We start from the raw sequence: 13,868 nt of genomic DNA on the forward strand, positions 1-13,868 counted from the left end.
TGGTATATCTTGATTGAAAATTTGAATATTTGCAAGTTGATCACTGAGTAGTTGACCTAAGTCAGTTATGTTAATGACTGATATTTGATTGCAGCTGTGTATTTCAGGTACTGATGACTAGATTGAATTATGTTTTCTACAGTTGATCTGCTGAGTTGGAAGTTGGTGCCTATGACAGTTTAAAATTTATACACATAGTAATCTCATCAAATTCAGTGTTTTTCATTAGGTCTGAACCTATGAATGGGTAGGAAAGAAAACTGTCTTTATGGGATTTGAACCAGAAATTGCCTCTGCTCATATATATCTCCACCCTTCTTACCCCCTCCCCAAATGAAAGTTTAGTCATACAAACTAAATTAACTGAACAACTTAACAAAATAAAGCTCCGGAAATCTAAACTTTATTATCTTTGTAAAGTATTATTGCCAGTATAGATGTGAATCTTATTCCAAAAATGTATACGTGCACAAAATATTGTTTTGTTTTTTTAAAAATAACATGAAACCAACTTGAGCCCAATCCAGATAGGCTGGTGTTTCTAATCACCCTCAGCTTTACTAAAGATTCTAGTCCCTAAGAACAACCAGGAATACATGGCAATTTCAGTTCTAAAGGGATCAGACAGACAGGGGCTATTATGTGGACTGTTGTCCAGTTACCTAGGGCACCTCCCTGCTGCTTTGGTGCTAGGTGAGATCCTGGGACTGGGAAATGTCGGAAACTGACTGTTCCTGAATATCATTGCATCTGTGTTCAACGCACTGGCACAGAGAGACCCACCAACCTCTGCCTGTTTTCCAGTCTGGGGGATTTCCTTCTTGCCCCGAAAAGCTTTCCTTTCCCTCTCCTCTCCTGCTGGGACACTTGAGAATAATCACTTCATAGAGTTTAGTCTTTTCTAAAAGACAGGAAGAAAAGTCAATTTCTGTAAGTTTCTACATTCCTACCTAAATCCCTAAGGTTAGATTAGCAAAAAAGACCCTATTATTTGAAGCAACAGAAGGGAGTAAAACATCCATTAGTACCACACAATCAATAATCCTGCTACCCTAATCCACCATCTCAAGAGCGAGGAAAATTTTGTTAGTCACTATCTCCTGTTGAGTAGTTTTAGAAGTTATGATCATAATATTTTTATATTGAAAGGATATTGGAGACTGCTTAGTAAAACTTTAAACCACAAACTAGTTAGCGGCAGAGTTACTACTAGAGTCAAATAAACCGATCCTGAGTTCTATATATTTTTTTGAGTTGTTCAAAGCAAATCTTATAATTCCCAGAAGGAACCTAGACTTTAGCTAATTTTCAGTTCCAGAAAGTAAACAGATCCCATGAAATTATACTTTTCTTTTCTGATGATCAAACAGAATATAGGTTAGTTTTGGTACTTTTAAGATGAAATGTCAAGTTGTAGCATAAAAATAAATAGTAACTGTGCTCTGCAAGTGAAATCATTGCTCTCCCATCTATGTGGCGACGTGACATCCAGGGGTTAGAGTCTCCCTGGCGATGTGGGAGATGACTCCCAGGGGTGAATCCAGACCTGGCACCATGGGATCAACAATTCCATCCTGACCAAAAGGGGGAAAAGAAATATAATTAATAAAGTATCAGTGGCAGAGAGAGTTCAAATAGAGTCGAGAGGCTACTCTGGAGGTTGCTCTTACACAAGCTTTAGTTAGTCCTTGCTACCTGTCATAACCTGCCAACCCCCAACCAGGACCATTCCAGACAATCCTAAAGATCACCAAGGGCAGTATATAAGATTCCACAAGGGTTCCATGCACTGGAGTAACTATCCAGAAATCTACAACCTCCAGATGGGTCCCTGGTCCAGAGAGGGCCTGAAACCTAGCCTAGCCTCTCCCTACCCTGTATTAGTGACAGATCCTTTCAATATCAAACATTTAGAATTGCCATAGCCCAAACACCCCTAAGAGAGGAATGGAGAGATCAAAGGTGATGGTGGAGTTATACAGAGAGATTATACAGAGTTATACAGAGAGGTTATATAGAGATTAACAAATGAATATGAATGTTGAATCATTAAATTGATATCTCTTTTAGTCTCCATATTTTATTTATTTATTTTTAATTTTTTAATTAATTTTTAAATTAAAAAAATATGACAAGAAAGAAATGCATTCTTAATATATGATCATTCCGTTCTACATATATGATCAGTAATTCACAATATCATCACATAGTTGCATATTCATCATCATGATCATTTCTTATAACATTTGCATCAATTTGGAAAAAGAAATAAAAAGACAACAGAAAAAGAAATAAAGTGAAAACAGAAAAAAAATAAAAATAAAAAAATTATACATACCATACCCCTTACCCCTCCCTTTCATTGATCACTAGCATTTCAAACTAAATTTATTTTAACATTTGTTCCCCCTATTATTTATTTTTATTCCATATGTTCTATTCATCTAATGACAAGATAGATAAAAGGAGCATCAGATACAAGGTATTCACAATCACCCAGTCACATTGTGAAAGTTATATCATTATACAATCATCATCAAGAAACATGGTACTGAAACACAGCTCTACATTTTCAGACAGTTCCCTCCAGCCTCTCCATTACATCTTGAATAACAAGGTGATATCTACTTAATGAGTAAGAATAACCTCCAGGATAACCTCTTGACTCTGTTTGGAATCTCTCAGTCATTGACACTTCGTCTCATTTCACTCTTCCCCCTTTTGGTTGAGAAGGTTTTATCAATCCCTTGATGCTGAGTCTCAGCTCATGCTAGGATTTCTGTCCCATGTTGCCAGGAAGGTCCACACCCCCAGGAGTCATGTCCCACATAGACAGGGGAAGGGTGATGAGTTTGCTTGTTGTGTCGGCTGGAGAGAGAGGCCACATCTGAGTAACAAAATAGGTTCTCTTGGGGATGACCCTTAGGCCTAGTTTTAAGTAGGCTTGACCTATTCTTTGTGGGGTTAAGTTTCATATGAACAAACCCCAAGACTGGTGGCTCAGCCTATAGCTTTGGCTGTCCACGCTGCTTGTGTAGTCTCCAGCATTTTAGAGCATCTAGAAGTAAAAACCTACAATTGTGAAATTGTAACCCATGTCAAAGTCTGAAATATGTTCTACAACTAATTGTGGTGCTGTGCTTTGAAATTTATAGCTTTTTTGTATATATGTTATTGTTCACAAATAAAGAAGGAAAAAAAATCAATTGTGATAATAAAAAAAATATTTTTAAGCCCTCTACCCTCCTATGTTCTGGATCAGCTAGAAAGAAAAATATGAGAGGATTATATGGTAGCTCATGACAAACTCCTGTAACTACTTTTTGAAGAGTGCTTTGAAAGCTATTGCTTTTTTATTTCTTTGCTCTTTATATTTGTTATATTATACAATAAAAAAAAAAAAAGAAAGAAAAGGTGATTGAGGAGTCATGCAGAGAAGCTCGGGTTGAACAAGTGAGTATGAGTGCTGAATCAGTATACTGATATCTTTCAGTCTCCAGTACCTTAGAGCAGCTAGAAATAAAAACCTTAAATTGTGGAATTGTAACCCATACCAGACTCTGAAATCTGTTCTACAACTAATTATTCCAATGTACTCTGAAATTTATTGCTTTTCTGTATATATGTTATTTTTCATTAAAAAAAGAGAGAAGGAAAAGCATAATAGAGAAGAAAGGATTCAACAAATGAATATGATTGCTGAATCAATATATTGATATTTCTGTTGGTCTCCAGTGTATTGGAGCAGCTAGAAGAAAAAATGAAAAATCATGAAAATACATTTTCACGATAATAATACCAAACATTAAAATCTGTTGTATGACTACTCATTAAAATGTACTTGGAAATTTATTGCTTTTTTGTATAAATTTTTGTTTCACAATAAAAAAGTTATGAAAAACAAAAATAAATAATAAATAGTGACTGAAAATAATAATATATTTATTTATAATCAAAATAAAATTTAAGAACGTCAAAATCAAATGCTTTCTTTAATTTCTTTTTTTGGGGGCAAGATTTGAGCACTAGATTTGTTTTTCCTAAATTGTTAAAATCTTTTGTGGTATAAAATTTCCAGTGGATAGTTCTTTTTTTCCTCCTTTTTTGGGGGTGGGGGTTGGGGTGGGATGAGAAATACTTAGTCATATACAGTTTTTAAGTAAGTTGGAGAGTTGAGAATATGATTTCAGCTTAGCTTGGCCATTGTGCAGCTTACCCCCCATACCTAACATTGCTTTGAAACCACGGTTAGATAGATGTAAGCAATCCTGTGACGTACTCTGTTCTTTGACACCTACCTAAATTTTATTGATCTGAATTCATATTTGGAGCTGGTAATCTTACCACCAGGTCTCCTAGACTAGCTTAATATATTGCCTGGTACTTTTATAAAATACTTAAGGTAATTATTGATTATGCATTAAAGAATTGGGTCAATTAGAGGTTTAGATTGTTAACACATGCTTACACTGCAAACTGAAGGTAAACTTCGGCAATGGTGTAGAAATCATGGTTATACTTATTTTTATGCCATTAAATTATTTATCCTAAGAAGTCAAGAAAGATGAACAATATTTATTTTGAATTATTTAGGTATTTTTGGAAAGTCAAGGAATTGAATTAAATCCCCCAGAGAAGATGGCTCTTGATCCTTACACTGAACTCCATAAACAGCCTCTTCGTAAGTATGTCACACCATCAAACTTTGATCAACTCAAGCAGTTTCTCACCTTTGATAAACAGGTAAGTAACCTAAGCACCTCAGTAGATTTACTTCTTTCCAAATGTGGCATGTGTGTTTATTGGCAAGTTGTTGTGCTAGATATATATTTCAAAATATTCCATATGTAATTTGGCCATTTAGATGCAATGCTACCTTTCTGATTTCATCTAGGTTTGGAGGTAAGTTTTATGTTAGCGATTCAAAGAAAATTGTGGTGTTGTTTTGTAAGTTCCACCAAACTTCTATATCCTGAAACAATTCCTGAACTGCATCTGCTTCCCATTATTTATTTCTGATCGACCAATTCTGTTCCCAAATGTGAGTTAATCTTAAATGAATTGAAAAACCTTAAATGAATTATTAGGAAATTTCAGAGCTGTTGAATATATGTTAGTTTCTGACATTAAAGTAGTAATTTCATAGACACTTCATTGCAGATGCTTCCCTGTTAATTCTTTTTCCCCTGTTAAATTTTATATTAAAGTATAAGTACAGAATGTTCCTGGGTATTTTCCAACTCTGTTCCAACATTCCTGCTCTCCTGTGGGCTGGGATATGTAGGCAGATTTGAGTCTTTTCCTTTCTGTACTAAAGGGAAGGAGAAAAGGGAGAGCATTAGCTTTTTTCCAGTGCTCTTCTTCTTTCAGAAATTTACCTCCTTTTAGTTCAGAAAATTTTGCCTATCAGCCACATGGCCTTATAAGAATTATCTTTATATCAGTCATACATCTGTTTTTCCTTTGTTTTTAAAGATTATGTTGTTGATGCCCTTAGTAGAGATATGAGTTGATGGGGTCCTTCCATATTATCAACCTCTCACGTATACCTTTATTAATACATATAAACCACTGTAAAAAGGGACCTGTTGCTCTTTTAGTTGAGATTCTCTTTCACTGATTAATATTTTGGATCAAAACAAGCTCCCCAATTTTCTCTGCACAAACTTATAGTCTGTAATTTAATTATTTTCAGCTGTTGATATTTGGTAAATAATTTCAAATATTATTTTAGTGTTTTTGATGAATTTTTCTTTTTCCAGTTCACTATCTGAAATTACTTCACAGTTTTTTCAGCTAATCTTTCCATCACTGTCTTATATGTAAGTGTTAAAGTAGCTGAACTCTCTTATAGGATTCTTACTTAAATCACTGCTTTGGATCCCTCAAAGGTTCTTCGATTCTATGCAATCTGGGATGATACAGACAGTATGTTTGGTGAATGTCGGCACTATATCATTCATTACTATTTAGTGGATGACACAGTGGAAATTCGAGAGGTCCATGAGCGTAACGATGGACGAGATCCTTTCCCACTCTTGATGAACCGCCAGCGCATGCCCAAGGTTTTGGTGGAGAATGCAAGTATGTTTGATTCAGTTTATCCTTTGATGGCTGGGACCTCTTGAATCTCAAAGGAGTTACTTAATCAGTGTGGTCATTCTGTTTACACTTTCTACCTGTGTTCCACATTCGCAGAAAATGGCTTTCCCAAAACTTTCCTCTTTTATTGCCTCTTGGTCCAGGTGTGTCTCTGAGACAGTCTGGTGGAGATGACTGGCACCCAGTTCAAGGAAACAAAACCAAAGCATCAGTGGGAGATGCATTTAAAGTGTTATTGGGGAAGGCCTCCGAGTTGAAGAGATTAATCTCACATTAAAAAAATTTTTTTTAAAAACAAGCCCATTTTTTGTTCAAGGATGGGTTAATATTTCCTTATGTGCTTCCCTGACTGCTTCTTGCCTCAAATGCTTCCTGCACAGGAAGTTTCTGGTGGGATAACTTGAGATTGGAAAAGGCATGTTTGTGACTCATAGAGGTGCAGCCCTATTTTATCAACCTGCCCTTTCTTTGCAAGTTTAAAATAACCTAGTGGGTTTGAGGATGAGAATGCAACAAAATGCAGCTGACATTTGCCATCCACCAATATTTCTCTGAGATAAGTAGGCTTGCTTTAGCTATTGACTTAGTAGTTGAAGAATTTTCTCTTATGAAAATATCATCTTGGTCACATATAAAAACATCTGTCACACTTAAGGGGCTGATAGAACTCTGTAGATATTTTCATTGAATTCTTTCCTTTTTACTATATTTTTGGAAATAGGAGATAAATCCAGGTATTGAGAAGGAGGCTCATCTAGATTAGAAGTTATAAATGCAGTCTACAGGCTAATTTTAACCCACCCATATGTGTTGTTTGACCTGCATAGGGTTTAAAAAAACAACAACAATAAAAACTGTTTCTAGGGCAAGGAGTTGGAGGTTTCCCTCAATGGGAGAGTAGATACACAAAATGTGGTAAAGGTACATCCTGATTGATGTGGGGTAGTTAGAAACAATAAACAAGATGTAGCCAGAAAACAAATAGATCTTAAACACAGTGCTGTGTGGGAAAAGAAAAAAAAACAAAATGCATAATGCTATAATGCAATACCATTTACATGACTTAAAATACATGCACAGAAAACATAGTACACTTAGTACCCATATAATCAAGCGAAAAGCTTCACATTAGAATGATTACATGTGAGGAAGATGAGAATGAGAGTGAGGAAGGGGGAATGTATCATACTATAAGCTGTAGGAGACACACATGTGTGCGCACGCACACGCACACACACACACACACACATGCATAAATTGTTTTCAGGAATTGACTTACATAGTTGCCAAGTTGGAAATCTGTAGGGCAGGCTAACTGGCTGAAGATTCATACAGGAGTTGATGTAGTTGTGAAGCAGAATTTCTCTTATGAGAAACCTCAGTTTTTGCTCTGAAAGCCTTTCGATTGATTGGATGAGAGGCCCACATATATTATCAAGAGTAATGTCCTTTACTTAAACTGAACTGATTGTATGTGTTTAACCACATTTACAAAATACTTCCACAGCAACACCTGATTTTAGTGTTTGATTAAATAACTGGGTACTCTATGTGGCCTAGCCAAGTTAACAGATAAAACGGACCATTATGGGAATACAAGAGAGTAAAAATTGCCACCATTTTAAAATCAGGGAAGTTCACATAAAAAATATCTAGGTTTCTGAGTTTTCTTGAGAAATGAAAATATCTGCTACTATGGTTTATATTGTTACACCGTCTCAGTAACAACTGGATCTGTGCCCCAGATCACTATAATCTGAATACTTCCTATAATTATTTTTATACCTAACCCCTTTATAATCCCCTTAGAGTTCTGTGACACTAGGACTAATGTACTAATTTCAGTTTTTCTAGCTGTTTAAAGGAGTATGAAATTCCTGCCATCTGGAACTAATAAATGATAGATTTAAGTAGAGTAAAAAAAAAGTAGGATGTATTCAGGGTGGCATTAGAAGAGTGTCACTGAAACTGAATCCCTTGAAATTTCAGATTCCACGTCTATCTCTACCTTATCAATGTAACCTATGTTTAAAATTTTCTGTATGTAACCTATCCTCTTCTGTAACTTCTGAACTTTTTATTTTCACCAAGGTGTATGGAGAGACAGCACTGTGATGTAGGTAGGTTCCTTTTCAGAGGTATGAGGCATATCTTTTTGTGAAAGTCATTTTTTGTCATGAGTTAGCAGGACAGAAAAAGCTAAGTTGCCACTAGCTAAATAATTCCTTAAACTAGAATGGTGGTGTCAAAGTGGTGTCATCTAATTGGCTCTTGAAGGCATTTATTCAGTGGATTTTTTTTTAATTTAATTAAATAAAAGTTAAATATCTGCTATGGAAACTATTTCATGGGATAAGTGTTGTGGATAATAAAATGAAAATGTAATTCCCAAACCTAGAATCCTGACCTTCCGGCACTTCTGGTGTCACTAGGGAGACAGGGCATCTGTTTTCCAGAGTACCTGATTATGTAATAGTTATGTCATATAGAGAAAGCTCAGAAGAAGAGATGTAGGCTAGAGAGAATAAAGAAGGCTTTGTGGAAGAGGTGGGATAGGGCTCAGATTTGGGATGACAGAAAATAAAAGGAAAGAGCACTCCAGAAAGGACAGAGCAAAGGACCAGGAATTAGGAATAAGTATGGATTAAGAAGCCCTGTGTGACTAGGCAGAGAGTTTGTGTTGGACAATAATAAGAAATTGCAGGAGTGTCTTTCAAAAGTTCTCTTTGCCACTTTAAGTGACACTTACTTTTAAGTAGTAAAACCACTTACTTTTAAGTAGTTAAGATGTGTGGTAGTTAGGTTCAGGTGTCAACTTGGCTAGATGAAAGTGCCTAGTTCTATTGCTGTGTACATGAGCCAATGGCATGTGAACCTCATCTGTTCCTGATTACATCTGCAGTTAGTTAAGAGGTGTGCCTGCTGCAATGAATGATGTTTGATTTAATCGGCTGGTGCTGAGAGAGCTTAATGTAGTACAGCCCAAGCAGCTCAGCATATCTCATCTCAGCACTCGCAGCTCAGCCCAGGCCTTTGGAGATGCAGAAAGGAATCACCCCAGGCAAAGTTGTTGGAACCCAGAAGCCTGGAGAGAAGGCCAGCAGAGATCACCCTGTGCTTTCCCACGTAAGAAAGAATCTCAGTTGAAAGTTAGCTGCCTTTCCTCTGAAGAACTATATGAATATCCTTTTATTGAAAGCCAATCCTTCTCTGGTGTGTTGCATTCTGGCAGCTAGCAAACTAGAACAAGATGAATCAAAATTATATTTTTATGATAGACAGAGTTAAAATATCAGGAATTCTAAAAGCTCTTTCTTTGTACTGGGTAATTGCAAGTTACCAGTATGTGATGAACAATGTCAAAGGAAGGACATTTTCTAACAGGAGATTTTAGCCTTATGCTTATATAGTTTTTCAGCTTTTGATCTCTGGGCACTAGGTTCTGACAGTCTAAATATATTACTTATCCTTTACACTGGTTCTCATATTTTGACCTTGCCTTTTAAATAAATCCAAATGAAGCTCTCAGTTAGGCATGTAGTGCTCCAGAAAGTTGAAGGTTTCTCCTCACTCTCTGGGCATTTTTCTAAGCCCATATTGCAAAGTCTTTTACAATCTAGTTACTAATGCATATCAGTAAGCATGTAATTGCAGTATAGGATGATAATGCTACAATTGGAAAGAATAGCAGTATTTCAGCATCCCAGAATCACCTGTAAAAATACAGATCCTGAAACTTCCATTTCCAGCAATAAGATAGATTAGATGTTTATAGAAATCCCTCCTGATATGGCATATTTTAAAATGCCGATTAGTTTATATGTTTTTAACCCTTTGTTTTCCTAGCATGCTGGATTTGGTAACAAGTAAGGTGATTCTTCAGAGGCAAGAAGTGACAAGAAATCACCAATCCATAAAGATAAGCAAATACTAGAGTTGGAGTTTGTACCAGACCATATAGGAAGGGGAGGAGACAAAGCTACAGGAAAGCAGGGTTAGAGGTCAAGGATTCCCATAAAGATCGGCTATCAGAAGGGTAACCTTCAGTGAGTGAACTAGGATAAAACTCCTGCAGAGGTGAACACAAGGCCCTCCTTGAGCCTTGGCTCTTGAGTAGAATAGGAAGAAAGAAGTCTCCCTGAAATGCCCTCAAGCCTGTACTTTCATATGCATGGGGCCAGAATTTATCCTCTTGTTTCCCCATAATGCTAAGCTGAAAATTAAATGTTGTTCTGGCTTAATAATACCCACAGGTACCAATCAAAGGCAAATACAGATCCACTGTGAAAGAATTCTTGATTTATTTATTTATTTATTTTTAATAATTCACAGATAATCTTCACACTTTGTTAGTAGCTTTAACTTCCCATCCATCTCCCTTTTTCCCTTTTTCTAAAAAGAAATTGTGGTAAAATGTATATAACTCAAATTTTGCCATTTTAACCATTTTTATGTGCACAATTCAGTGACATTAATTACATTCAGAAAGTTGAGCAACTATCACCACCCTCTATTTCCAAAACTTTGTTACCCCGAAGAGAAATTCTGTACCTATTAAGCAATAATTCCCCAAATCTCTGGTAACCTCTAATCTATTTTCTGTCTCTATGAATATGCCTATTCTAGGTATTTCATATCAATGAAATCATACAATATTTGTCCTTCAGAAAAGAAGTGCTTTGTAAATCCAGACCTCAAAAATTCCCACAAATAAAAAAAATCACCAAGCACATCTTAAACACAAAGAATTTCCACATGCCTTGAACTATGAGGTCACAAAAAAATCACTATAAAATAATAGTAATACCCTTCCAACATGAAAAAGTTAGACTGGGCATAACCCAAACTCTTTAGGGGTCTAAAGAGTGCGAGAAAGATCAAAGGTGATGGTGGAGTTATACAGAGAAGGTAGGGTTTAACAAATGAGTATGATTGCTGAGTCATTATATTTATATTTCTTTTAGTCTCCAGTATCTTAGAGCAGCTAGAAGTGAAACCTAAAATTATGGAATTGTAACGCATACCAAACTCCGAAATATGTTCTATAATTAATTATTGCTGTGTGCTTTCAAATTTATTGCTGTTTTATATATGTTATTTTTCACACAAAAAAGAAAAAAACAGTTGATTGTGATGATAAATGCAAAGCCATATGACGATATTGTGAACCACTAATAGTATACTTGAGATGATTATATGGGATTTGAATATAAAATATGTATCAATAAAAAGTAAGTAAATGAGAGGAAGGCCAAGATGGCAGCTTAGCGAGGTGTGGGATTTAGCTCATCCTCCAGAGCAGCTAATAAATAGCCAGGAACAATGCAGAACAACTGCTGGGGCCACATCAGTAATGGGATACACAGCATACAGCAGTCTGGACCAGCTGCACTGGCTGCGAGCCCACCCAGAACCGTGAGTCCCCCAAGCCACGGTGGCGCCCCTCCCCCACAGGCTGCTTCCTAGAGGGAAGAGGAAAGAGGAAAGACCAGCAGCAGGGGCTGAGCACAACCAAACTCCAATTGTGGAATGAATTAACAAATTCTGACTACTAAAAGTAGGCCCCCAGCTCAGCTAAACCTCAAGTAAAAGCAGAGGTTGCTGTTTTTTGCCCTGGCACAGAAGGGGCAGGGCTGACAGAAAAAGGGGGAAAAAACACACACACATATTTTTTTGGATTTGAAAAGGTCTTGGCCCTGAAGGAAAGGAGGGGCATATAGGACCTGGAGATACACAGAGCAATGTACCAACTTAAGCTCTTGATTGGCAAACCCGAGGAACAGGGTTCCTGCTCTGAAAAGGGTTTTTCTTTTTCATTTTGGTGGCTGTGTTTCTATGGCTTGACTGCCCTTTGGAAACAGCTGAAAGGCTTCTTGGACTCCACTGCCCCAGGCATAGGCAGAATTAAGCTGGTTTGAGTGTTTGTCTAGAGCCTGGGCCTTCCCCAGGAGAGGGGTGGAGCCCAGCTCAGGTGGAATCCCTCCCTAAAGGAGTTCAGACCCCAGGGCCTGGAAAAGTGAAGTGATTAAAACCAGACTACAACCACTCCTCTGTCTCCACCACACCCCCAGCAGAGAGAGTCTACTAAAGTTAAAGGTACAGCATCACCTTATGCTGGTGGGACCTGCAGGGAGACAAGTGCCACATACTGGGCAGAACAGGAAAAATGGGAAGCCCAAAGTCTTCAAAGGAAAGCCTTTCAATCTGCTGAGTCTCACCCTCAGGGAAAACTGATGCAGGTGACACTTTCCTCCTGATAGGAGGCCAGTTTTGGCTGGGAAAATCTGGCTGGGATCTATAATACCTAAGTAGACCCTCCTAAGGGTAGAAAAAAAGACACCATACAGGCAGGGCAAAAAACAAGAAAGCAAAAACTGAAAAATTCTGATCTGTTAAACAAACCCTAAGCTAGAGATCCAGAATAAGCTAAACTGAATGTCATAGAACAGATAGACAACAAAGTCATCCAGCAAGAAAAACCTAGGTAAAAAAAAGTGAAAACAATCTCCAGAATAAACTAATTAAGGTAATTAAATGCCTAGACACCAGCAAAAAATAATGAATCATACTAGGAAAATTGAAGATATGGCCCAGTCAAAGAAACAAACCAACAATTCAAATGAGATACAGGAGTTGAAACAATTAATTCAGAATGTTTGAACAGACACGGAAAGCCTCATTAAAAATAAATTAGTGAATTGAGGGAGGATATAAAGAAGGTAGTGAATGAACAAAAAGAAGAAATCAAAAGTCTGAAAAAACAAATCACAAAACTTATGGGAATGAAAGGCACAGAAGAAGAGATGAAAATAAAACAATGGAAACCTACAATGTCAGATTTCAAGAGGCAGAAGATAGGATTAGTGAACTGGAGGATGGGGCATCTGAAATCTGACAAGCAAAAGAAAATATAGGGAAAAGAATGGAAAAATATGAGCAGGGATTCAGGGAATTGAATGACAACATGAAGCACACAAATATATGTGCTGTGGGTGTCCCAGAAGGAGAAGAGAAGGGAAAAGGAGGGTAAAAACTAATGGAGGAAATTGTTCTAGTTTGCTAGCTGCTGGAATGCAATATACCAGAAATGGAATGGCATTTAAAAAGGAGAATTTAATGAGTTGCAAGTTTACAGTTCTAAGGCCGAGAAAATGTCCCAATTAAAACAAGTCTATAGAAATGTCCAATCAAAGGCATCCAGGGAAAAGAGACCTTGGTTCAAGAAGGCCGATGAAGTTCAGGGTCTCTCTCTCAAGTGAGACGGCACATGGCGAACACAGTTAGGGCTTCTCTCTCGGCTGGAAGGGCACATGGCAAATACGGCGTCATCTGCTAGCTTTGTCTCCTGGCTTCCTGTTTCATGAAGCTCCCTGGGAGGTGTTTTCCTTCTTCATCTCCAAAGGTCACTGGCTGGTGGATCCTCTGCTTCGTGGTGTTGCAGCATTCTCTGCTCTCTCTGAATCTCTCTCTCCAAAATGTTTCCTCTTTTATAGGACTTCAGAAACTAATCAAGACCCGCTCAAATGGGTGGACACATGTCATCCCCTAATCCAGTTTAACAACCATTCTTGACTAAATCACATCAACCAGGGAGATGATCTCATTACAGTTTCAAACATACAGTATTGAATAGAGATTATTCTACCTTTATGAAATGGGATTTATATTAAAACATGGCTTTTCTTAGGGGGCATGCTTCCTTTCAAACCAGCACAGAAATTATCACTGAAAATTTCCCAACTCTTATGAAAGACTTAAAATTACAG

General features: G+C 37.2%; 1 protein-coding gene across 2 annotated transcripts in view; it reads left to right on the top strand.

Annotated features, from left to right (window-relative positions):
* The window catches only part of EFHC1 (EF-hand domain containing 1), a 78,052-nt gene that overhangs the window by 23,615 nt on the left and 40,569 nt on the right, over positions 1 to 13,868 (top strand). For both annotated transcript variants that reach the window (XM_077162061.1, XM_077162060.1), the window contains exons 4-5: positions 4,594 to 4,743; positions 5,892 to 6,084. In XM_077162061.1, the coding sequence (XP_077018176.1) occupies positions 4,594 to 4,743; positions 5,892 to 6,084 (343 nt within the window). The remainder of the gene's footprint in view (positions 1 to 4,593; positions 4,744 to 5,891; positions 6,085 to 13,868) is intronic.

Source organism: Tamandua tetradactyla, chromosome 5, assembly GCF_023851605.1.
Source record: "Tamandua tetradactyla isolate mTamTet1 chromosome 5, mTamTet1.pri, whole genome shotgun sequence".
In the NCBI taxonomy this organism is placed as follows: Eukaryota; Metazoa; Chordata; class Mammalia; order Pilosa; family Myrmecophagidae; genus Tamandua; species Tamandua tetradactyla.